Below are 26730 nucleotides of genomic sequence, written 5' to 3'. Positions count from 1 at the left end.
GTGAATTAATTGCACAAGGCGGTCAGCATTCATTCCAGTGTAATTACTTTATTTAATGTCCTTCGCCGACGCGTTTTGAGGCAACAAGCCTCTTCGTCTTGGGCAGCTTAGAATGTACACAGAGAATTCCCCTTTCACTTTTTCTAACCATGCATTACCCCAATTGGGTTCACGTGTAGTACGGACGTTGTTTCAAGCTTGATGGGACATGTAGTCCATTTGTGGAGCATTATTATTCCCTTAGTAGGTTCTGGTACATCCTTAATTAAAAAGCATTTCTCTCCTTTAGTAGGTATCCGGAGTGAATGTTGACCCATTTCGCCACATCTCCTGTACTGCTTGACGGGCGTTAGGCACAGTTCCTGCCCCGCAGCCTCGCATTTCAATTTGCGCGATGGTGCAGCCTTCCACGGTCAGGACGGCCGTGTTGTCAATTTTTCTCCAAAGGCCCAAAGTTTTTCAAAGGCGCACTCGACAGGTGAATTAATTGCACAAGGCGGCCAGCATTCATTCCAGTGTAATTACTTTATTTAATGTCCTTCGCCGACGCGTTTCGAGGCAACAAGCCTCGAAAGCAGCCTCGAAAGCAGCCGCGGCCCGTGGAGGGAGTTCCGTGGGGTGGGGGAGGGGCAGGGTGGGGGGGTTCTAAAAACCGGTATATGGATAATTTCAGGTAAGTAAACAATTAAATAAATAAAAAGAATTTCGTAGCGCACGCTGCATCGCAGAAAGTGTCTATCTGCACTATCTATTGATATTACAAACAGTGCTAAGATGGCCGCCATACTCCCCTTGTTGCTTACATTGGATAGTGGAAGTCTCAAAGTCTCGCGAGGCGCGAGTACGGAGTGTTTGAAAGAGGATGCGGCGAGGCGGTAACTCGATGCTGGGTTGAGTTACTGCCCGTGTGTAAAGGTATACGGTAAGCGTAGGGGCTGCAGAGGCTCTGTGAAGATCTTGCTTGATGATCGAACGCTGTACAGCTGCTCTATTCTTGAAACTCTTGGGGCATCATGTGCGTGGCTTGAGTTTCAAATATTGGGTTGAGACTTGGCTTAGGTTCTAAATGTGCCGGCAGATATGCAGGTCACTGTAGGTTAACTTACATTTGCGGGCACTAGTTAAATTTTTTATATGTGCTTATTTGAAGTGTATAGCAGCCCGACTTTTCAATGACTGGAGAATATCCTAAACAGTTTTCAAACGTGTAGGAAGTTATGCGGGCTATTGCCAGCTGGTTTATACGGGAGGAGAACCAGTATTGATTGTGTGAGACGAGTGGCTAATTAGAATAGCTACATGTGCGCTGACTTACATTTGCGCGATTTTGTATGCACATTTTGGTGTGGAGCAGTTGGAATAACATCGTTTTTATTAAGATAAATGGTGACGGTGTGGAAACTGGGGATCAATCCCCGTCATTATTATACTCTTTTCACAGATGCAGGCACTAGCAACGGTTGTGCTTTTTTGAACAGGGAGGCGAAAGCAAACAGGTTATACGCCCCTGTGACTGGTTGGGAGCTGGTATGTGGGCCCAAGGCTCCAACTAGGTAAAACACCTGAGTTTTGAGTCATGGAATTTTCCGTGATGAATTGTAAATATACATGAGAGTTTTTTATTGTGGACATCCCGCTGAACTAACCAAGCTTTATGTTGTCTCTTTGTGTTCGTCAGTCCTTTTTATTGTTGTGTGTCCAGGGAGGTGATTTTTGACCTCTTTTGCCCTGATGAATTTGCCACAAATTAATTGGCAATGAAACATGTTGGCCGTCATTAATAAGGTATTCAACATGCTGTGTTTTTAAACAGTGGGATAGACTCCTAATAAAAATAAAAACAACAATTGTGAGTCTAACCCCTTCTTTGTTGGTACATCCTTTTGTTCCTTTTTTTCACAATACACATTCTTTTTTTGTGTTTGTCTTTCCTTACACTGGACACATCACTTTTTTTCTTATGAGAAAGCTATCAATGATGAAATAAACGTGGGCAAGCTGGTGAGAACCAACCAGTAGCTCCTCTGGTGGTGCGCACGTGAGATACTTTCTCTTTCTTTACACATTTCTTTCACCTACCTTTTCTGATAATGAGGGTGTGTGTAGAGTGAGTAAAGTTGTTGAACTAATCTGTGGACTGACCTTACACTTTCTTGTTTCCATCTTTTCTGTTGCTTTGAAATTTTAAATATTGGTAGCACACTGGATGGGGTTATGCCATATGATTTAATGGGTACTGGAGGTTTTTGATAAAATATTCTATCCTCCACCCAGTCCAGACCACATAAACATTATGCTACATGGTGCCAGTTCTTGCTTGTTGAAAATACATTCTAAGCTGCCCAAGACGAAGAGGCTTGTTGCCTCGAAACGCGGCAGCGAAGGACATTAAATAAAGTAATTACACTGGAATGAATGCTGGCCGCCTTGTGCAATTAATTCACCTGTCGAGTGCGCCTTTGAAAAGCTTTGGGCCTTTGGAGAAAAATTGACAACACGGCCGTCCTGACCGTGGAAGACTGCACCATCGCGCAAATTGAAATGCGAGGCTGCGGGGCAGGAACTGTGCCAAATGCCCGTCAAGCAGCACAGGAGATGTGGCAAAATGGGTCAACATTCACTCCGGATACCTACTAAAGGAGAGAAATGCTTTTTAATTAAGGATGTACAAGAACCTACTAAGGGAATAATAATGCTCCACAAATGGACTACATGTCCCATCATGCTTGAAACAACATCCGTACTACACGTGAACCCAATTAGGGTAATGCATGATTACAAAAAGTGAAAGGGGAGCTCTCTGTGTACATTCTAAGCTGCCCAAGACGAAGAGGCTTGTTGCCTCGAAACGCGTCGGCGAAGGACATTAAATAAAGTAATTACACTGGAATGAATGCTGGCCGCCTTGTGCAATTAATTCACCTGTTGAGTGCGCCTTTGAAAAGCTTTGGGCCTTTGGAGAAAAATTTACAACACGGCCGTCCTGACCGTGGAAGACTGCACCATCGCGCAAATTGAAATGCGAGGCTGCGGGGCAGGAACTGTGCCTAATGCCCGTCAAGCAGCACAGGAGATGTGGCGAAATGGGTCAACATTCACTCCGGATACCTACTAAAGGAGAGAAATGCTTTTTAATTAAGGATGTACCAGAACCTACTAAGGGAATAATAATGCTCCACAATTGGACTACATGTCCCATCATGCTTGAAAAAACGTCCGTACTACACGTGAACCCAATTAGGGTAATGCATGGTTACAAAAAGTGAAAGGGGAGCTCTCTGTGTACATTCTAAGGTGCCCAAGACGAAGAGGCTTGTTGCCTCAAAACGCGTCGGCGAAGGACATTAAATAAAGTAATTACACTGGAATGAATGCTGGCCGCCTTGTGCAATTAATTCACCTGTCGAGTGCGCCTTTGAAAAGCTTTGGGCCTTTGGAGAAAAATTGACAACACGGCCGTCCTGACCGTGGAAGGCTGCACCATCGCGCAAATTGAAATGCGAGGCTGCGGGGCAGGAACTGTGCCAAATGCCCGTCAAGCAGCACAGGAGATGTGGCAAAATGGGTCAACATTCACTCCGGATACCTACTAAAGGAGAGAAATGCTTTTTAATTAAGGATGTACAAGAACCTACTAAGGGAATGATAATGCTCCACAAATGGACTACATGTCCCATCATGCTTGAAACAACATCCGTACTACACGTGAACCCAATTAGGGTAATGCATGGTTACAAAAAGTGAAAGGGGAGCTCTCTGTGTACATTCTAAGCTGCCCAAGACGAAGAGGCTTGTTGCCTCGAAACGCGTCGGCGAAGGACATTAAATAAAGTAATTACACTGGAATGAATGCTGGCCGCCTTGTGCAATTAATTCACCTGTCGAGTGCGCCTTTGAAAAGCTTTGGGCCTTTGGAGAAAAATTGACAACACGGCCGTCCTGACCGTGGAAGGCTGCACCATCGCGCAAATTGAAATGCGAGGCTGCTGGGCAGGAACTGTGCCTAATGCCCGTCAAGCAGCACAGGAGATCTGGCGAAATGGGTCAACATTCACTCCGGATACCTACTAAAGGAGAGAAATGCTTTTTAATTAAGGATGTACCAGAACCTACTAAGGGAATAATAATGCTCCACAAATGGACTACATGTCCCATCATGCTTGAAAAAACGTCCGTACTACACGTGAACCCAATTAGGGTAATGCATGGTTACAAAAAGTGAAAGGGGAGCTCTCTGTGTACATTCTAAGCTGCCCAAGACGAAGAGGCTTGTTGCCTCGAAACGCGTCGGCGAAGGACATTAAATAAAGTAATTACACTGGAATGAATGCTGGCCGCCTTGTGCAATTAATTCACCTGTCGAGTGCGCCTTTGAACAGCTTTGGGCCTTTGGAGAAAAATTGACAACACGGCCGTCCTGACCGTGGAAGGCTGCACCATCGCGCAAATTGAAATGCGAGGCTGCGGGGCAGGAACTGTGCCAAATGCCCGTCAAGCAGTACAGGAGATGTGGCAAAATGGGTCAACATTCACTCCGGATACCTACTAAAGGAGAGAAATGCTTTTTAATGAAGGATGTACCAGAACCTACTAAGGGAATAATAATGCTCCACAAATGGACTACATGTCCCATCATGCTTGAAACAACGTCCGTACTACACGTGAACCCAATTAGGGTAATGCATGGTTACAAAAAGTGAAAGGGGAGCTCTCTGTGTACATTCTAAGCTGCCTAAGACAAAGAGGCTTGTTGCCTCAAAACGCGTCGGCGAAGGACATTAAATAAAGTAATTACACTGGAATGAATGCTGGCCGCCTTGTGCAATTAATTCGCCTGTCGAGTGCGCCTTTGAAAAGCTTTGGGCCTTTGGAGAAAAATATATATATAAATATATATATATTATAGTTAAGTGTTGCATCACCCTTTTATATAAGTGAGTTGTAGAGAGATGGTAGTGTCAGAAAGATACAGATTGTAGACAACAAGGTACAAATTTGACTGATGAATTTAATAACTATCAGTGGGTTAGTTAAAATACCCCAGTTGCACCGCATTAAGATAATGTATCGCTGTTTATCCAAATGCCTAATGGTTTGACACAAGGTCCATAAAAAAGAGAGAATTTAGGTGCACCAAGAAAAATATTGATACTCAAGATTGTGGGGGGGGGGGGGGGGCACCAGGGCTGCTCTTCCGCAATGGGGGAGGAGTGTCACCCCACTGGCTCAGAGCCAGCAGATGAAAAATAAAGAAATATTCTATGATCATTTTATTTTACACCTGCTGGCTGAGCCAGCATGTGTAGGGAGGGGTGGTGCTGTGGTCATGGGAGGAGGATGACTGGCTTGTGCACATCTAAGTGCACATGTGTGTTTGGCCAGCTGTCTTAGGCCGGCCAAACACACATGTGCACTTAGGTTTCCCCAACTCAGTGTGTTAATCAGCCAGGTTGGAGAAACAGCACAGACTCCCTCTGCTTGAGCTGAGTGTCAAACCAGCCCACTCAGCCCAATCTCCCCGCGCTGCCCTCATAGAATGAGAGCAGCACCAGGATTGTACAGGGAGTGTGTCATGCTGTCCCAGTGTCTGCTAGGACCAGGAAGAACGCCGACGCGGGAGGCGGCCGGCAGCTTCAGGTAAGTCTTCCTTTTTATTTTTAATTATTATTAAACTCCCCTCCAGGCTCCCCCACCCGTGCTCCCTCCACCCACAGATGTGGCAGATGTGCTTCATGAAAACCTCTTAATATGCCTTTGAAAACCAGAATTCCTTGTTTCACATAGTCCAGCCCTATAAGAGGCCAGACAATGTAGGTATCTCATTGGTAATTATTACGTTAATTAGACGGGTCAACCCCTGACAGTGCTCTTCAAAGCAACTTCCCCAGCATCGGAGCTTGTGTGTAAGGTCTTCCCGGTAGAGCGCCATGTGGACCCTGAAGCCAGACGCTGGACTCAGTCATTCCAGCTGGGGAAGTGGCTTTGAAGAGCACTGCCAGGGATCCGGGCAAGGCACTTACTTCATGTATCCCACATTAAGGTAAGCACATTTCTCAGCCTCTAATAGTACTTCTAAAAGCAACTGTGCTTTTAGCCCTGCACTTTTTTCCAACCCTTTTTTTTCCACCCAAAGAGCAGCAGATCAGCACCAGTTCCATTGAGCAGACAGAAAAAAGTGGATGAATTTGGAGAATTTGGAAATTCACCCGAATCTTTCCCGCCCCTATTTTTGACAACTTGAAACTCGCTTCTGTTGATTCCGGTTTGTTATTTTGCTTTTATACAAAAAATGTGAAAGGTATTGTGTAATAGCGGTGATTTCCTACATTTTGTTCCGTATGTTGTTAAGTATCTGACGCGTGGCAATGTTCTCTCTTTTCATTACATCTCATGGAATCAGAGCAATTGTAATAATATCCTGGCAAAGACTGTAAATATTTTTACAAATGCATCGTATTTGTGTCGCTCTTTTGAGCTGTACTGAATATGCTTTTTCTTTTCTTCTTTTAAGGTTGTTTGAGACTCACCCAGAGTGCAAGGATGTTTTCTTTTTATTTCGAGATGTTGACGACCTGCAGAGGCTGAGGGCCAGCAAAGAGCTTCGAACTCACGGTCTCAGGTACAGAGGCAAATATTTTACAACATGACATTTTTGTGCAGCTGTTTAGTGTTGCTGGTGTGGTGGAGCATGGGAAAGATATACAATGCTTATGTTCATGAACGCCCTTATTGTCAATGTTGAACCCAAGCACCTTACTTTTGTAATTTCATGTGGCTGTTCATGGAGTATCTTGTTCCTTAGTTGAGTGTCCTCTATGATGTGTAAATGTTCACTTTTGCTTTGATCCTAACATTGATTGCTGGTGGTGGAGATTAATTCAGTCATTCACTTCCATTCTATTCTTCACCTTGTTACTTTGCAGTAGTCGCCCTAAGTGCGACCGGTATTCTTAGATGTGGGTTCATGTACACTGTGCTACAGAATTCAAGCAAACCTCACTGACGAGACCTAAGTAGGTTGACATTACTGTAGGGTGGCAGGTGTTTGCCTGGCAGATCAGGCTGGACAGTTCCCACTGGAGAAGGACGAAGACTGATGTGCATTTGAATGGATGTTGTATATAGAGTCATCATGGGTGAAAAGCTATGGACTGGGATGTGGCCCTCAAACATTTGTCAGTGGCTGTGATTCATTCAAGCATTCCATCCATTACTTTGTTCTGGTTCACCCTAACATCAGTCCAGAATGAAATCATCACACCTGAAATGTTTGTTATTTTTCTATCTTGTTTACTCCACGAGCAATGAGAGTAAATGCACAAAGTATGAGTCCTGCACTGTTTTTTCTGAAGCATGTACTGTTTTAAACTGGCTTCATGGCCATGTTATGAGATATGCACTAGGGTTCTATAATGCAATGTTCTTCACAGTTTGTCTTCCTTTGCTTCTCCTCCACATAGCAGCCTAACTATCGACAGGCCTAACTTAACATAACATATATATGTAATATGGCTCAGGTATGGTGAATACTTGGATATCACTAGGAAGCAAACATCACCCACCCAAACCCGAAATACACCAACAATTGCCAAACCAGTACGCGGTAGACATACTTTACCACATGCACCCAACTACCTTCCAATATACATTAAGCAGCTATGAACCGGCATACAACAGTATTTCCTTCGCAACAGTGCCCACAACACCTTTCTAAATGCATATATAAATTGTGTTTTCCAAACAGAAAATGACAGACAGAACCATGACAGCCCCATTCAAACAAACAGATAACTTGCAAAGTGTTGACAAATCAGTAGCACTTTTCTGCACCAAGAGCAACATACAAATTCCTGATAAACCTAATTCAAATATACCACTCCTCGCTAGCACAACATCAAATTATGGTTGCATACGACTAGAGATGCTGGGTTAGTAAACAATCTATGGGACACCCAATAATACACATCTCACAACTCAAAATATTACATTTAAAACCCATTCACTTTGCCTCCACAGCCACAAATGTAAACCATTAGTAACTAAACATTTTATAAGTCTCCACTAGCCAAACACAATAAAACAAATGTACACAACCACTGGAAATCCCAGAACCATTTGAAAAGGACACCGAGATTAAAAAAATGCTAATATGCCAAAGTAGTGATAGTACGGGCTATGCAAATGCTCATAAATAATGTAACATAACACAGCACAATGCATCATAATTAGGAAGTGAAACACAAGTTAACTACTGTGTTTTTTAAATTTCCAATTGACATTTAAATAATACAAGGACAGACATATGACACCTTTTATATCAAGTATGACATATATCCAAGTGAAGAATCCTGTGTAACCATCTATTTTGTAAGTATATGTTTTGATGTTTGGAAAGCTATCCAACAAAGTAGGCACACCAGCACTTTAGAATGCAAATTGTATTGGTTTAGTGCATAATCCCTGTTCATGCCGGCTGTTGTTTAAGTGGAAATAATTTTTTGATTATCTCACTTAGAGTCATGTCATTTGTGGAGAAAAGTGTTGCCAGAGTAGATCACCCAGAACATCTGGAACAGCTTGCACTGGAGTTGGGCAAAAGTCACTACAGATACAACGCACCACCAAAATACTACCAGGTGCGTACTTGCCAATTTCACAGCTCTAGTTGCTGAATATTACCAAAATGACTTGCAAGCAAGTAAAACATGATATTAGAAACAACAATTATTTAAGCATAGCTTTTAAAATTTGCATGAAAAGGTCTTAGTTTCATATCTTCAATTGCCTTTCCCCAAGCTGATGTCATTTGGTAAAGAAATATGTGGATGGAGAATCACCTGTTTCTACTAATCTTACAATGATGTTGATTTCTACTGCCTCTTCGGAGTTAGCTTTTTGAGGTCATACTGCCTCTCTATCAAATCCAGAAGTTGAAGTTGTATGTTGCTTGGTTTGTATATAGTGCAGCATTCGCCAATTATTTGGGCCCATAGAGCATTGTGCAGATTTTTGAGTGGGTTATGATTTTATGGAGCAGATCTTTTCCATAAGTGGATGTCATTCCAGAACCACGCTTTGCCCGGGTGGATTGTTTGGAAGATGTGTGTTGTCTTCATGGAGTTATTTCATGTGAGGGAGTACACGTGGCTCTTCTGACTTTCCACCTACCGTGTGTGAATCTGGAGTGCAGTGGGTTGTCTCTGCATGATGGCTCACAGTGGACATTCGAGCCTGAAGGCCTTGCACACAACCCATCTACGACACCATTCCTACCAGCTCTCGACATAAACAAGTTGTTGGACCAGTTCTCTTAGACCTGGAGAAATCCAGTATACTGATTAGCCCTTCTGGCAAGAATATCCTGGGATTTCTAGGCTCCAGGGATCAAGGTACTACCCATATCTCTGAGAAAGACCACAACCCTTCTTTCTGGGCGTCAGCTCTCAGAGGGTCAAGGTTGAGGAATCAAAGTGTGTTCTTGGAGGGTGATGTGGCTTTAGGAATCTGGATACAGACAACACTTAAGTAATCCACAATAACTACGATATGCAATGAGTGATATAAAAGCCCTACGCACTTTCTGAACTTTCCACCTAGTTAATATTTAACTTTTTTCTTAGGCATAAGTACAGTCTTTTTCCTCACAGCAACTTTCAGATTGTGCTAAATCTCTAAACATGCAAACTACTCTGTGCTTCAAGCCTTGAACTTTCAACATCAGGCTGGCCTACCATCTGAATATCACGATCAGTTTTATCTGTGCTGTCTTACTTGCACTAATTTGATCCTTATTGTCTTGCTATAGGATTTTAATAAAATGCATTCTACTTTTTAGTTTGAACGATACGTGACCCTATCCACTAATTTAATTTTATTACAGTCTACCTTGAGATGTCCATTTTATGTGTGAACTATGCTTTTATCGCGCTGCAAACTTCATGCAATTAACTGCATTTTAATTGTTTTTGTTATCAATCAAAGGTATGGTTTTAATTAACTGAAATAACTTCAATTTCAATATCCCGTGAGTGATATTTTCCCAAATGATATAACTTTACTAATATACAGGTAAAATGATAAAGTAAAATATAATATTGTTTAGGTGAAGTCGTCTCCACCCTCTTCAGGGATCGGAATGTGTTTTTTAAAGTTCTTCTGTCCATATGTGCTCACAATCACCAATTGAACACTACCTGTCCTGCATTCAGGTCTGTGAAATGGAAGTGTGAGGTTAATGAATGTTTTATGAGGACCTGCTCCTGCCAAGCGTTAGAGCTCCAGAGCAGTGGTTCTTAACTTGGGGCCACAGACCTGGGGATCTGTGATGCCAACTCAGAGGGTCCGTGGCTGATCGAATAATCTTAACAGAGTGATAGAGCATATAGAGGCAACATGTAAAACTGAAAAACTCCTTTTTATATATATTTGACAGTTAACTAAAATATTTTATCATTTTGTATTTGTTTGACGAATGCTCATTGCTGCATGTTAGTGCATCGTTTTAAGGTTCAAATCATTGAAATTGCTTATGCTTCAAGTTACGTTTTGTAAGGGGGTTCTTGGATTCCAATAATGGTTCAGTGGGGGTCCACAGATTCCGGTAATGATTAAGTGAGGTTCACAGAAACCAAAAGGTTAAGAACCACTACTTTGATAAAATGGTATTCCATAGACCAGACGGGTTTACTCCAGAGAACATGGGGGAGGGGACGTAGCATTGCCTTGCATTACTTTGCGTCAGGTAGGCGTTACATGGGTGGAGCATGGGCGTTCCCATTTATCTGAGGCAGCACACAGTACGCCAACGCAGAGAGAGCAGAAATGCTCCATAGCTTTGTAAATATGGAGCATTTCTGCCCTCTCTTTTTCATGCAACATAGTGCAGCAAGTTGCCTTGTTGTATTGCATGAAAGAATTATAAATTTGCCCCCAGGTATCAAGAGTTGAAACCACCCCTAAAGGTAGCACAGTGCCTCCATTATTACCACAATTCCAACCTAAGTCCAATATGGAAATCCTTTACAAAAGAGGACTGTAAATGACAAAAGCCAGAAAGAAGGGATTGGTGAGAGCCAACAGGGAAAAGTACTGTGGTGCAGGTCTGACCGGAAAATCAGATAGGCCTTGCCTTTAAACACTTGCTGTCTAATGCAGGTTTTCAGGTTCTCAAAGAGTAAGGACCTCATTTAGGATTTGGTGGGTTGGGAGCCTTGCCATAAAGGAGTGAGGCACCCATCCTACCACATTTGCAGTTGCCCCACCTCATTTAGAAATGGAGGTACCACCAGGTTTATGATGGCAGAGCCTCGGCTAGCTCTGCCATTGCAAACCTTTGACTGGCAGCCCATCATCACAGGGTTATCGGAAGATTTGCCTCTCTTTCGGCAGGCCTTTCAATATTCACTTATCCTGTATGCCGTGAGAGGCATGGCGGATCTAGGCAGGATAGAGCATCAGTAGTTTCCACATGCAGTGAAAAAACTCCCTTGCCGTCACGGTCATTGATTTTGTGTTCTGCAGAAAAATATACATTTTGGGGGTTTATTTCGGTAGAACAAAAATGCTGAGTGGGTTTCCATAACATGGTGGCTCTATGGTATTACATTTTTGTCTTCTTGCTGTGTTGATGGAAGCACTCTCATCAAAAATTGGCAGGGGACTGTAAATACGATGGGCCGTATGCTAGAGGCAGGGCCTTTTCCATCAGAGCGGTTTGGAGGCTTTACTGCCGTTGTTTCAATGATCCCGTAAGAATTGAAAAGGTGAAACTAATCTTCTATTTCCTAAATCTGCAGATGCCATGGCCCAAATACCAACACTGTCTGGCATACCCAAAGGAGAAAATGCAAAATACACATATGATTTTGGCTACTTTGTTCTCAGTAAATCAAAGATCTTGCAGCAGTTTCAGATGCATACTCTCTGGAGACTAGTGCAAGCAGGGTGACACATTGTAAAACTCACAACTTCCTCATTCTCAGAGCCCATCTTTAAGTAAAAGCAAAGCTAAGAGGTATGTAAATATGTGCCTTCCCAATAATGATGGATCATGTTATGTTACAGCTAACTTCTCACAGGAAATGTAGAGCAAATGCTCTCAGCGGGCTCTCGACCAAGCCTGAATTGATCCTTAGTGCTTGCGGATGTTGCCGTAGGTCCCAGTGCTGTCCATGTGCCTCCTGATTGTAATTTGCAGCGAGGATTTGCTGTTAGAGAGTGTTTGTGGAGACTCTGAAAATCCAGTCCACTCAGACCCTTGGATGTGACCGGCAGGTCTGCTGCAAGCCAGATGCACAGGCAAGGCAGCCTTCAGTAGATCAGGTCCAGCTACGCCCTGATGCGGATTGCAGTTCTCGATCTGTTAATATCATGTAAACAGCCGTGGCCGCTGCAGGAAAGAGTGGTGGGCCAGGTGAGGTGGATTTCGAGAGACGACCATGAAGGAAAATTAATTATTTATTAAATTTTCCCTTGTGGTCGTCTCTCGAAATCCCCCCTCACCTAGCCCCACCGACCCACCACTCTTACCTGCAGCAATCGCGGCTGCATGTAAAGTCACAGCTCAACATGCCTAAGGCTTCCCTGCATAGACAGAATAAATGTTCACAAAGAGAATTGTGTTAATCGGCATAACAATGTAATTGAAGATTCAACAACTGATTAATATCTCATTTAGATATGTAAAAGCAGGTATTGCCACCAAGCTGTACCAGGGATATGCATTGTGCCGACAGGTATAACTTTACAGTCACAGTGCTATATTCCGGATCCACGCCTAAGCAGTGAACAAACAGATGCCGAAGACACTACTCATACGCTTGGCAGTTTCCCAATGCCTGATGGTTTCACAGCAGGCTTCTGCTTTGGTGCTGTTTGACTTACTACCAATGCTGTTATAGTAACGCTCAAATATCTTGCCCCAGCCTGTTGAGGCTGCCTCTCTCACAGGGCGGGTGTCTATAAAGGCGTTCTCTCAACAATAAAGAGTATTTGAATCTTCACAAATAAGTTTTGGACTGTCGAATTTAAGAAGGATAAAAGTAGAAAGAATAGCTTTGTTGCCATGTGGCCATTAGATCCCCACATGCGCCCTAGTTTTGTTAATTTTGATGGGCATTATGAAGTAAGGGTTCCTTGGTGATGGATTTTACACATGAGGTGCTGGGCCTCCAAAGGGGTCTGAATGCGGCTACACTGTTATTAATGTGCGTACATCACAAGCAATGCCTGTTGAAATTGTAATACTTGTTTTTGCATTGGATATGTTATTCTATTATTGCACTATCCTACTTTTTAGCTTCATTCAGTTTATATGAAATGTGTACATTGATGTTGAAATAGTAAAATTATAGAACATATTTTATTTGGGAGGACCAACTTATTGTATTAGAGGTCTGGAGGTCCTACCCATGCCTTAGCTTTAATACAAAGTGTAGAAGAATGTCCTTTGTAGAAGCTCCAAGGCCCTCCTTATTGAGGACTGAGGTGACCTAATGTTGTTAAATATACAAGAAACCGACAAAAACAATTAAAATCAGGACACACTCCTTTCGTGGTAACTTAAACACGGCGTGCAGGACGTCAGAGGGCCTTTGTGATACTGGTATTGGCAAGCAGATGCATGCTTGATGCTTTCATATGGTTGCAAACATATAAATGTTTAAAGATGATGCCAACTGCAGGCTTAGTACAAGTTTTACATGAGGTCACCTCTATTAAAGAAATACTGCCCTAGGCTATGTGTCTATATCCACTGCTGCAAAACTAAAACACCATGCCAGCTGTGGGCTATTAATATCAACATATGTTTTTATGGGGTCTGCTCTGTTAAAGTAATAATGTTCAATTCTATGTTTCAAATTCCTCTGCTGCTATGCTTCCTCTCTGCATAATGTACCTAAAGATCAAACCAGAGTAGCAGAGGGTGATAGGCCATCGCTATTTGACCCTCCCTCACTGACTAAGGGTGTTAGTGTAATGTTCAATGAGGGGTATTTGTGTAATGTTCAATGAGCGGTATTGGTGTAATGTTCAATGAGCGGTCTTGGTGTAATGTTCAATGAAGGGTGTTGTGAAACATGAAATTGTTCAATCTAATATCGTTCTAAACGAAGGGTTTAGATTTGCCTGCACATATCCCAAACGGTTGTCGGCTGTAGGAATTTGTTGTTGCTGAAGTGGTTGGGGTAGATTTACATTGTGAAATATATACTTGCCCAGTCCAACAGCATTCCGAAATTGCATCAAGGATTGACTGATGAGTCAGTGACCAAAATATGCGTTTATCTAAGTTATGTGGAATGAGAGTATGTTATATGGACAGTGGCTAAGACATGCCTGAACAATGTTCAGGGAAGAGCTTTTGTGTAATATCCAGGGAGTGCCTTGACTCACTGCAGGAGGCTGACAAAACGCATTGAAATTTGGGCTGAGAACCACCCGATTCTGAAAGGAATTTAGGCTACCGACAGGAGATGGCCTAGAAGGGGATGGTCTGGGGATGTGGACAGTGGTGGCTTCCTGCGAGGGAGAGTGGTTGGTAAACTAGATTACCTTCATGTTGACATGCATTTCATTATCGTTTTGAAGTTGAAAAGTTTAACTTTAAAACGTTAATATAATGCATGTGCAATGGCAGCTGGTAGGGAATGGTGGTGGGGGACGTAAAAAATAATAAAAGAAAGAAAACTTACCTGCTGGTAGCGTCGTCAGCTGCCGCCTCTCCGCCGCAGGAAGCATTCGGGCTCCCTAATCCAATCAAAACACTGCAATGCAGCTTTGTGATTGGTTCCTCAAAGCCATTCACAACACTGCAGCGTTGTGATTGGTCTGACCTCCGTGGTTCTGCGCTCAGACAAGGTCAGGGAGCCTCTGTATGTTCCCCACCAGGCTGAGTAATGCAGCCTGGTGGCCAACATGCAAAGTGCGCATGACTGTTTGGCTGTCCCAAGACGGCCGGCCAAACAGTCATGCGCACTTTGAGTGTGCTCACCATTCCTTCCCCTGCCCCTACTCTGGCCAGCCCTGCCCCTCCCTGCACCTAGGAACGGAAAAATAAAATGATAATAACGTCCTGTTATCATCATTTTATTTTTCCTTTGAAATGCTTTTAAAGTAGTGGGGCGGAACTCCTCCGCCTTGGCGTAAATCCATCGTTTTTTTGCTCACCATGCCATTCCAGTTTGAACCCAGCCATATGCAAATCAGACTTGACCCTGTGCCTCTTTGGAACAGTACAGCCCGAACCGCCAAGCCAGGTCCTCCCTGGACTGGAAACAAGCATCCTAGGACCGGTTTCGGGGTTTCACCCCTCTTCAGCCAGGATAGCTTGATTCCAGTGGCATGGAGAGCACGGGACCCATGTCTGGGCATACCCGTCTCACTCGGAGTGACAAATGCAAAAACAACAATTGATGGACAGAATGCACAACAATGTCATATATTCACCCCAGTACAGAGATCTGGGCCTAAATCCATCGTTTTTTTGCTCACCGTGCCATTCCAGTTTGAACCCACCCATATGCAAATCAGTCTTGATCCTGTACCTCTTGGGAACAGTCCAGCCCGAACTGCCAAACCAGGTCCTCCCTGGACTGGAAACAAGCATCCTAGGACCGGTTTCAGGGTTTCACCCCTCTTCAGCCAGGATAGCTTGATTCCAGTGGCATGGAGAGCACGGGACTCACGTCTGCGCATACCCGTCCCACTCAGGGTGACAAATGCAAAAAGAACTATTGATGGACAGAATGCAGAACAATGTCATACATTCACCCCAGTACAGAGATCTGGGCCTAAATCCATCGTTTTTTTGCTCACCATGCCATTCCAGTTTGAACCCATCCAGTTTCCAGTCCAGGGAGGACCTGGCCTGGCAGTTCGGTCTGGACTGTTCCCATGAGGCACAGGGTCAAGACTGATTTGCATATGGCTGGGTCCAAACTGGGGTGGCATAGTGGGCAAAAGAACAATGGATTTACCCCAGATCTTTTGACTGGGGAAGAATGTTTGCATTTTCAGCATTCCGTCCATCATTTGTTTGCTGTAACACTTTTCGCCCTAAGTGGGATGGGTATGCCCAGACGTGGGTCCCTTGCTCACTGTGCCACTGGATTCAAGCTAGCCTGGCTGAAGAAGGTTGACATACCCTGAAACCGGTCCCAGGATGCTAGTTTCCGGTCCAGGGAGGGCCTGGCCTGGCAGTTCGGTCTGGACTGTTCCCATGAGGCACAGGGTCAAGACTGATTTTTATATGGCTGGGTCCAAACTGGGGTGGTGTAGTGGGCAAAAGAACGATGGATTTACCCCAGATCATTTGACTGGGGGAGAATGTTCGCATTGTCAGCATTCCGTCCATCATTTGCTGTAAGAAAGAGATATGCACACTTCAAAGTGCCCAGCCCATCACTCCTCTCTGCTGCTTCCAGTCAGCAGTGGCCCTATCCTGAGACTTGACTCGGGACAGTGGCATAGCAAGGGGGGAGTGGGGTGGGGGGGCAGTCTGCCCTGGGCTGCACAAGCTTTGGGGGCGGTGGCCTCCTCATTCTCTTACATTGACTTGGGATGGGGGTTTGCTGATTCAATGAAAAATAAAATGGTAATTACCATTTTAGTTTTTTATTGGGGGCATTTTAACCAGTGTGGCGATGTGGCAGTGCTGCTCCGTCTTAGTGGAGGCACCGCCTGTTAGAGTGGTCTTAGATCAGATGGGCCTTGACCATTGCCACTGAGTGAGTTTGATAGTAGTTCCCACAAGTCCCAAAATTAATTTCTACCTTTCATCATCACAAGAGCAACTGAATGTCTTGAAGTTATATATTTATTTTATTGTATTGTACTCTTTGTATATTGCTTAGTACTCCTATGTGGGGAGCTGAAGAGTTTACCCTCACAGATCGCCAACTAACAGTGTAGGGTGTGCGATGAGGGTGTTTTTTGTAGTCTATAGGAAGGGTTTCCGTGATGACCACTGAAGCACGGGCATTGTGTTTGGGACACAGCACTTGAATGTGTAATAGGTGAGGTTATGTAAGAGATAGACATGTAAATTATAATTGTAACAGGTAGATCGCGAGCTACCAGTAGCTCACAGGCTGCCACTGAGTAGCTCACATATGATCATTGTCTGATAAGGCGATTATTTTAAACACTGTGCCCTGAGCATCGATTCATCTAATATCGGGGTGGTGGTGGAAGTTTGTCTCACTTCACGACAATCATGGAAGCAGGACGGTTATTTCCGGTTTCATACCTACTCCCGCCGCCCTTGGCTTCTTTCTCCTAAATGGCTCTGCACACAATTTTGAAATACTGGTGTTTGAGGGTAGCTGGACAAACCTGTGGCGGAGTTGGGCTGGTTGTGCTTCGCTGTGTACCTCAAATGGCACTCAAGTTAGCCGATGGAGGCCAGCCTTGTTACCTGGGCAACAACAGAAGAGTTCAATAAGGGTGAAAACTGAGCCCATGTCTGTGATTGGCTGCAGTGACCCTGCACCAAGTGTCACTGACTCTGGCTAGAGCTTAGCTGAAGAGAAAAGAATCTGCATCGCTCCTACCGTTGAGGGAAATACACCGCCCCGCTGATTTGCTCGACTAATTGTGGGCCAATCTCCAATCTGAGCTGGGATGCAGAAGCTAAATACCTAACTCTAACACCCAGATATGTGACACTTGGCAGAGTGGCTGTAGTATCCCATATTTACTACTCACTCAATACATACTCATGAAACTTGTTCTGCAACCCCACCCCCGTCAAGTCATGCTGATCTGTGAAAACTCACTTTCTCTCTCATGGAAACTGAAAGAGAATGCCGGAAATGGGATGCTTTAAAAACAGTGCTGCAGTAAAAACTAATCATGTGCTGGTGTGCATATAAAATGTAAATAAAAGCATTTATTGTGACTCAAAAATGCTGCCTGCAAGAACAGCAAAGGTGCCTGAATTTAGACACAGCGTCTTCTTCTGCGCAGTTCAATCTGGGACAGCACAGGAATACTGGAAGCCTCCAGGCATGCTAGGGGCTGTCTGAGGCCTGGGACGAGTGTTTCTCAGTTACATTTGAGCTGATCAGGTCGAATTATAACAGTTTACACTTGCAACTGTTAAAATATCTGAAGGTATGCTGCTACAGAGCCTCTCTCTGCCTGGAGCATTTTTTACTGCCAAATGATCATGTTTCTCTTTTCCTTATGTTGTCTTTGTCCCCTTTTAACCCAGGGGTCGCAAGGACAGTGCCATGGGTCTCAGTTGCAACACATGACGAACCCCAAATGACGTCCATGCACCGTGCTCTTCTTTGAGGGCGCGACAGCTTACAATGAAGCATGATGCAGCTTGAGCTCTTTCCGAAAACATTCTTTCTTCTTTCTCTCCTTTATTTCAGCCTCTTTTCTTTCTTTTTTCCCTTTGCCTTCTGTATTTCTCCATTTCTGTTATCCCCTATTTTTCCTTCCCCTCTTTTTTCTCTGGCTTTTGTTTCTTTCTATCTTTGTACACTACTTCTCTTTTCTTGGTTGTGCATTCTTTTTCATTTTCTTTTCGTTTTTCTTCTTCTCTTTATTTCACTATCTTTTCTCTACTTTTCTTTTTTTCATTTCTACCTCTTTTCTCCTTTTACATTGTTTCCTCTTCTTTGTTCCTTTCATTTTTATTTCTTCTCCTCTTTCGTTCTCTTTATTTATCCTCCCTTTTCTCTCTTCCTCCCTTTTCTCCCTAATTCTCCTTCTGTCTCTCAATAATTATTTCATTTGTGCTTTAATTCTTTCTTTATTTTTTCCTCCCCATTTGTCTTTCTCAGTTTCTTTTTCTTTCTTTCACTTTCTCTTGATTTATCTCCTTCTTCTCTACTTTTTTTCTTTTGTCCTAGCTCTTTCTGTTTCTACTACTTTCTTTCTCTGCTTTTTCTCACCTCTTCTTTCCTTTTCCCCCTCCTTTCTTTCAGTCTTCTTTTTCTGTCCATATTTCTACTCTTTGTTATTCTTTCTCTGTCTCTCTTCTTCTTATTGTATTTATTTATTGTACTTTTCCATTCTTTTTCTCCTTTTTCCTTCCACTACTGCCTTCTTCTACATGACACTCCTTTTCTTTCTGTTTCTTTCTTAACTTCTCTTTTCATGTACTCTTTCTTTTGCATTCATTGTCTCATTTTATTCCTCTTCTTACGTTCCATCTTTTTCTCCTTCTCTTTTTGCTATTGTTTTTTCCTCTGTCTCTGTTGTGATCTTCCTTCTTTCTTTTTCCTACTTCTGCCTTTGGCATTGTTTCTTCCTGTTCTTTCATTCCTTTAACTGTTTCTTTCTTTTTTATTCATATTTCATTTACATTTTCCTCATTCTGGCTCTTTTGTGTTCTTTCTTTCCCTGCCTCTCTGCTTCTTTCTTTTTTCGTTTATTTCATGCCTGCCTTTTTTCTTCCATCCTGTCATTCTTTCATTTCTGTCTTGCTCTCTCTTCCTGTACTCTCTTACTCCCCTTTTTTCTCTCACATTCTCTGTCTCTCTCTTTCTCTTTATTCCTTTAGGTGGGTAAAGAACAAAGGGGCAAACTGATCCTTAGGGAGGACCCCAATGTAAACATTTTGCATTGGCAGCTCTAGACCCATTAATGCTATATGCTTCCTGTAGGAAGACTAACGTACTTTAGAGACAGTAATTACGTTTTCTGACTTCCACGGCTGCTCATTTGCCATGGATTACTGTTTTCTAAAGATGTAGGAAAATTTAATAAACATATATTTAAGTTATCTGACCTCTGTGTACGTTTATCCAATCCCTTTATTAGGTAGTAGCTCACAAAGGTTTCCTATGATCAGAAGTGGCTCTCACTATAGAACAAGTTGGAGAACCCTGGGTTAAAGCATATAGGCAGCAATACAGCATCAGCCTAGCCATAGAGGCAGCGGGATGCCATGTGCTTGGACATTAAAAAGAAGTAATCAGACAAGGCTCAGTAATCCAAATGGCAACATATGCCAGACAGAGATGTCGCTGAATGAATTAACAGATGCCAAAGGGGCAAGAATGGGAATTGGTGACATGAGCAGTAGCCATGCACCTTTTTGAAGGCTAGGAAGCAGTCTACTGCTGCACAAATACACCCCATGAATAAGGAAGAAAGGGAAGAGAAATCAAGGCTGGCAAACTGAGCAGAAAATACACAATCTTTAAACGGTCCAGATTCCACCTACTCCAGCTAGGCTGTGTAAGCCAAATCTTGAGAAGGGGTTCATGCCCCAAGTACCTCTCAAGCTTCTGAAGGCTCCAATAGGTGGGCAAGCCCTAGTCAACTCATGGCACAGATCATAGCCACACTGCCACTGTACATCAGCCAGGGTGAGACACAAAGTGCTTGGTGGGTTGGCACACAGAGCAGTGGCGAAACGAAACATGAGCCCCCACATGCAAAGTACACAGAGGGCCCACCCCAGACCCAGTCAGGAGCCCTCAGGCCAGGGGCCTGTTGCCTAAGCGCAGTGCTGGAGGGGACCACCTAGAGCTCGGGGCCTCCCCCGCACTGCGGGTCTGTGGGGGCTAAAGTTACGACATTGCCTGACAGCACAAGAGTGAATAGGCCTGCCTCCTGCTACCCTTCTTTCTCACCCATCCATTAAAGCCCAACACATAAAAAGACCTCCTCATAACCTTCTAAACTTTCCTGCCAGGCATCTTCCTCTTTCATTATTAGCAGTGAACATATTTCAAGGTTAGAAAGCGACAATGTGTTGAGAGGAGAATTACCATCCCATTTTTTTGGTAGGGAGAGTCGTAGGCATTGATCTGCTAGTTCTCGTGTTGTTCAGGTTTAGCCCATTTTGTTTACCCTTTTCAGAAAAAGTTTCTTATTTTAGTTATTTCAACTGGTTGTTTTTGCAAGATGGAATGTGAATTGAAAATATAGGTTTTGATATTGCTGCTCGCTTTTAATAAAGCTCTTTTTCTTCGCAGTACATTGGAACAGAATTTATGTTAGCAGTGCAACCAATTCTGAAGGAAAAATGGACCCCAGAAGTGGAGAACATTTGGCAAGTATGTTCTGCAAAAATACCAAAGCAGTTCTGAAAAGGCTTTTCTTGAACCTTTAGAACAAATAAATTACAGATTTTTTAAAAAGATTTTACGATGAGTTGCTACAGCCGTGTGGTTTAATTTGTTAAGTCCTTTTTTTTTTATCCCATGAAGCTATTTATTCAGTTACTCTGAAACACCCGACGTTTACGCACCTCAGTTTTTAGGAGGAGGTACAGGATAGATTGCATATTCATCAGCAAAAAAGTAAAATTACTTTGAGCCCGTTGTAAGTTCCTTAAACTTTTCACTGTTGAGTACCTGCTTAGAATTGTAGTTTCTTTGTAAATCATAGAATACATGTGTTGGTGACTACACTATTATTTCACCAGATCATAATCCTGCCAAGTTTGTTCACAAAAGAGGCTTCCTTAATGTAGATTGATGTATGCTGCTATGTACACTGTAGAGAATGTTTCTTATTAACTAGAAAATACGACAATATTGTAATATCTTATAATACTAACGAGTTTACCAAGAACAAACCAAGAGGCAAAGTGGTGGACGAGAGGGGTCTACATGGTGAGAGCAGCTAGGAAGTCATGTAGCTGCCACTGAGTTGCCAAGCTCAAGTGTCAGTGTTCCACACCGCCACATGGATCCATGGAAGTTCTTATAAAAGGATGCAAGCAATGTCACAGTGCAGCTGACCAGCACTGGTCCATGCAGTCCAAGGCCACCACCCTTTTCCATAAGTAACATTTTAATTAAATAAACTTTTTTGGTAAACCATTTTATGAAAACCCTTATAACAATTACTCCCACTTACACAAATAGTGAAAAAGTTGACAGTGTGAAACTTTGCTAGCATGATTTTACAGTTTCCTTGCATGTGATGCTGTGTTTAAGGGAACACACTATTCCAAAATACCTACTGATTTAACTGTAATAAACGACGCAAGACCAAGCCAAGAGCAGGCCTGTCTGTGCCTGTCCATGACCGGAAGAGACTGTGCGACCCCTCTTTTGCCTTTTATTTGAAGAGGAAAATGGGCAAACGAAGTTACCCAGAAGATGATCTACTGAGGTAAGGAAACAACAACAATTGAGTGGTGTTTCAACTGTACAGTAGGGGTTGCCAAGAAAGAAATCGAAATTGCTTAAAGACGATTGGCTCTGTCCCATGAAGCACTCACTTCCTCTCAAGTCACAATGCCTGACCAATACCCCCAGAACACAATTGCAGTGGAAGCCCAAGTTGATTGCATGCCAAGAGTGTTTCTTTACCAATCAGGGCCGGCTTTAGTGCTGGTGGCGCCCTGTGCGACAATGTTTGTTGCCCCCCCCCCCCCCCAATGACCACCTCCACCACGGATTCTCTCACTAGCACCCTTTAACAGTGACCAAGTCTCCATAACCACACTCTCTCAGATGCATTGAATTCGTTTTATAGCGCCACTCATACCAGTGTAGGGTGTCCGAGCACTTTGCATCACACACACATTACACAGACACAATCAATCATACGTGTGTAAATCCGTGTATAGGAAATGTTACATAAGCCAAAGGACTGAAAGTGTAGGAGTCACATGTCATCCATACTGGTAGGCAGTATAGTTTAAGAGTGCTTGGTGTGGAGAGGCACAAACGCTATCCAAATTAATCCTTTTTGCAATATTAATCAATGTTCTAATAATGTATATTTTGCAGTGTGTATGCAGTTCTAGGATGAAAGTTAATAGTTCACTATTCTATATTCGGACTTTAAGTTATAAATTGCAAGTAACAAAAGGATGTCTCTTTTGAAAGCAGTAACCTGCTGATCTGTTTACATCATACGCACTCTGTAAGCTACTTGCTACACGTTATTTGCAGCAAGCATATTAACCCTCTGCACTAACTTCACCCAAGTCAAAACCTAAACTATACAAAACGCTGATCCCTCTCCAGGAAGATAATTAATCACACGAGTTTTCTTTACATTTATTTGAGGCCTGGTAATTGCCGGCGGAAAGAAACTAAACTTTCAAACACGGCGCCCCCAGGAAGCCAGCACCCGGTGCGGTGGCACCGCCCTAAAGCCGGCCCTGTTACCAATACCTGGGTCCCTTAATGCCCGTTTGCTATTTTCTAATTATGCCTTTAGAGGCAGGATTTTGTGGCCTATACACGCTGTGATATTTTCACAGGACGCGTGTTTTCAAGAATGCGCCCACAAACACAACAATCAGTGTTGGTTTACCTCTATTTTTCGGTGTTATTCGGTCCTCTCCACTCAGGACCATATCAAGGTCACAATAATTTTTTTCAATCCACACAATCGATCTACTTTTGTAGACTATTATGATATCAATCAACTGCTCACACTGTGTGTTATTTTCAAGTCAGCACCACATGGGCTTCGAAGTTAATTGCCACCTGTTTCTTAGAACAGGATTTGGATGCCACCTTGAGCATCTGTGCAGAGGTAAAGGTGTCACCTGGCCACCCAAAGGAACGAGTAAGCCATTTTGCAGCTTATCTAATTAAGCAATACAGAGCTTTTTATATTAAAGGGCAGTAAAGGGTGCACTAACGTATTTGTCAATACACTTTGGTGATATTTATAAGTGCAGAGTGCTTCTCTAATAATGTGTTACAACTTGATACATTTGTCTCCTTACAGGCAATACAACGGCCAGGGTCACGCTAGAGTGATTATCACTCCAACCACTGGTTTTGTATATCCGTCATTCATTTTTGCTTTTGGGTATTACCCCATAATCATTTTTTCACGTTGGTCCTGATGAAAGCTGCCACACCTCTGCAGAGGGTTTTAGGCTGAAACATGTCGACCCTTATTGATCTCTGACAGGTTGAATAAAACCCCTGTCACAGTTTTCTTTTAATACTAACCTCAGGATGGCCCAATAAAACTTGTTTGGCATACCTGAGAGTTAGTTTTAGCTCATACACTTCTTTTTCTTTCTGCCCCTCACCATACCCTGCTCACCCATAGGTTTTACTATATCTCTATTGCTTGCGAAAACAAAACATCCCTGAGCTCCACCCTCGTAGAGAGGGGGTTGTAGCCCGCACTGCAACCAGGTACGCAGTGCGAGGAGGTTACCCCATGATGAATCATGCCACCTTCAGGAGGGTTATGGAGACCATCCTGTAAAAGGGATACCGCAGCACTCTCATTCTTAGTTTTTCAATATTGAGACCCAGGGGACCCTTTTGTGTATTTCTAGTTTTCATTTAAAAATACCCCAAGCAAGCATAGGAACAAGGTATTTACCCAAAACTTGAGGGAGACACCTCATGGGAGCTACAGAGTGGAACACAAAGCTGAATATGCTGTCTCGCAGGCTTCTCATCATGTGTCAACTCCCGGGTAATGGCAGACCAAACCAGATGTAGGACTAACCAACATTTGTTTAGCACCTACACTGCCCTGAACTGTGGGAAATTGGAGAGAGGTCTGCAGATATCTAGACCTGCACTTCTTCTAATGTCACAATAAGGAGATATCACACCTTTTTCTAATGTGCCCTTCTGTCCTTAAGAAATTGCCCCAAAGCACTATGAAATGCAGCCTAAGGCCCTTCATTTACTAAATGCTCTCAACATATCTTGAACGTTTTAAGATGTACTGAAAACTGAAAATGTAACTCATGCACCTATCTGATACATTTGAATCTTCTCTGTGACGATTGTTCTATGGTGAGGGGACATGCATTTTCTTCGTAAACTAGATGACCCATACATGCCAACATTTTAGAAATTGGGAGAATTTGGGAAAAAATCCGAAGAATTTATTTTCACCATTGATTTATATTGTAGCAGAGGTAAGAAACCGCAAAATACAGCTAATTTGAGGTTCTAAAATCGGGAGTCTCCCGCCTGAATTGGGTCTGTTTGCATGTATTGTATTGTATTGTATTGTAATTGCATTTGTATAGCGCTTACTACTCCAGACGAGGCGACGAAGCGCTTTTTCGGCGAATAGCACGCTACTCCGGGACCCATAGAGGATTAGTGTTGAATTAGTATAGTGAAACATGCAAAGTGCATTTTGAGTGGTGGATAGGTTAGTCAGTTATTTGGATTCAGAAGGATAGAAGAGGAAAAAAGGTTTGTATTTATATAGTGCTTGTTACTCCTCATGGGTGTTGAAGCTCGCTACTCCGGAAACCCCTAAAGGATTAGTGGTGAATTAGTATGGTGAAATATGACAGTGATTTGAGTGGTGGATATTAGTCAGTTATTTGGAGTGAGAAGGATAGCGGAGGGATAGAAGGGTAAGAAAGGTTTGCATTCATATAGCACCTGTTACCCCTGATGGGTGTTGAAGCGCTTTTCCAGCGAGTAGCACGCTACTCCGGAACACATAAAGGATTAGTGTTGAAAATTAGTATAGTGAAATATGAAGTAATTTGAGTGGTGGATATGTTAGTCTGTTATTTTGAAGAGTGAAGGTTTTTCTTTTTTTTTTATTTCTTTTTTTAGGTCATAGCAGTTATTTGGATTGAGAAGGGTTGGGGAGGGGTAGAAAAGGGAAAAAGGTTTGCATTTATATAGCGCTTGTAACCCTGATGGGGTGTTGAAACGCTTTGTTGGCGAATAGCACGCTACTCTGGAACCCATAAAGGATTAGTGGTGAATTAGTTTAGTGGAATATGGAATTTGAGAAGTGAACATGTTAGTCTGTTATTTTGATTGAAAAGGATAGTGGAGGGATAGAAGAGTGAGGGATTTTCTTTTTTTTCTTCTTTTTTTGGTCATAGCAGTAGGAGGAGGCTTTTGGATGAGTAAAAGGGGTTTTTGGAGGGGAAGAGTTAGAAAGGTTTGTTTTGGGGGATCGGTATAGTAAAAGAGGCATCAGATGTTGCAAGGAGGGGTAGAATAGGAGAGAGTCTAGAAAGGGTTATTTTGGGGCTCATAGTAGTGGTATGGGGTTTGGGATAAATGAGAGAGTGGATGTAGAGGATCTATTGATAGATGTATAGATGTATTTCGGTACCTGCTCTTTGTTGCCACGGCCGTAGCACGGCTGTGTTTAGCGTCTTCGTGGCTCCAACCTGAAGCACCATCTTTTGAATAGTGGAGAGCCCGGTTCAATAGAATATATAACTTAGAACATAGCCTCTATGCTGTCAAAGGGTCAAGGAAATTCAAATTAGGCATTTATGTATGGGGGCAATGATAGATTACATGAACTGTTGAAGGTCAACATGAATGTAATCATTGTAATGATTTTAGGTAATGATTTTTGGTATCATCAAATTAAATGAATTGCTTTTATGCCTAGTTATCAGAATTGTTTGTATATGTAATTTTTTGATGTTTTGATACTGTGGATAATTAAAAGAATTTTTTTTTTAAAGATATATAGGGGAGAGAGATAGGGTAGTGCATTGGAAACAGTAGTAGAAAGAAGTTTGAGATCAGTCAGAAAGTTGGGCTAGAAGATATATTGAGAGAAGTATAGGCTGAGAAATAGGGTAGTGCATTGGAAATGCCAAGCACATGGAGGTACATAGATGTACAATGGAAACATGTACATGTAGACCAAAGAATGTTTTTATTTTTTTAACAACATTTATTCTACATGTTTATACAAAACAATACACAAAGATATGTACATATCTATAGTGAAAATAAATGCTTATATACAGAGGGATATGCTGTATATTTCAGTTTGCGTAAGGTTCTTATGTGGGGAAGAGCCAATTCTTGAGTAGTTTTC

General features: G+C 42.8%; 1 protein-coding gene across 1 annotated transcript in view; it reads left to right on the top strand.

Annotated features, from left to right (window-relative positions):
- The window catches only part of LOC146799343 (neuroglobin-1-like), a 106494-nt gene that overhangs the window by 38890 nt on the left and 40874 nt on the right, over window positions 1-26730 (top strand). The window contains exons 2-4 of the mRNA XM_085628069.1: window positions 6512-6619; window positions 8516-8636; window positions 20940-21020. Coding sequence (XP_085484195.1) covers window positions 6512-6619; window positions 8516-8636; window positions 20940-21020 — 310 coding nt within the window. The remainder of the gene's footprint in view (window positions 1-6511; window positions 6620-8515; window positions 8637-20939; window positions 21021-26730) is intronic.

The sequence above is a fragment of the Triturus cristatus genome, chromosome 9 (assembly GCF_964204655.1).
Source record: "Triturus cristatus chromosome 9, aTriCri1.1, whole genome shotgun sequence".
Lineage (NCBI taxonomy): Eukaryota > Metazoa > Chordata > Amphibia > Caudata > Salamandridae > Triturus > Triturus cristatus.
The sequence above is the reverse complement of the archived record's forward strand: the minus strand, read 5'-3'. Positions and strand labels throughout refer to the sequence as shown.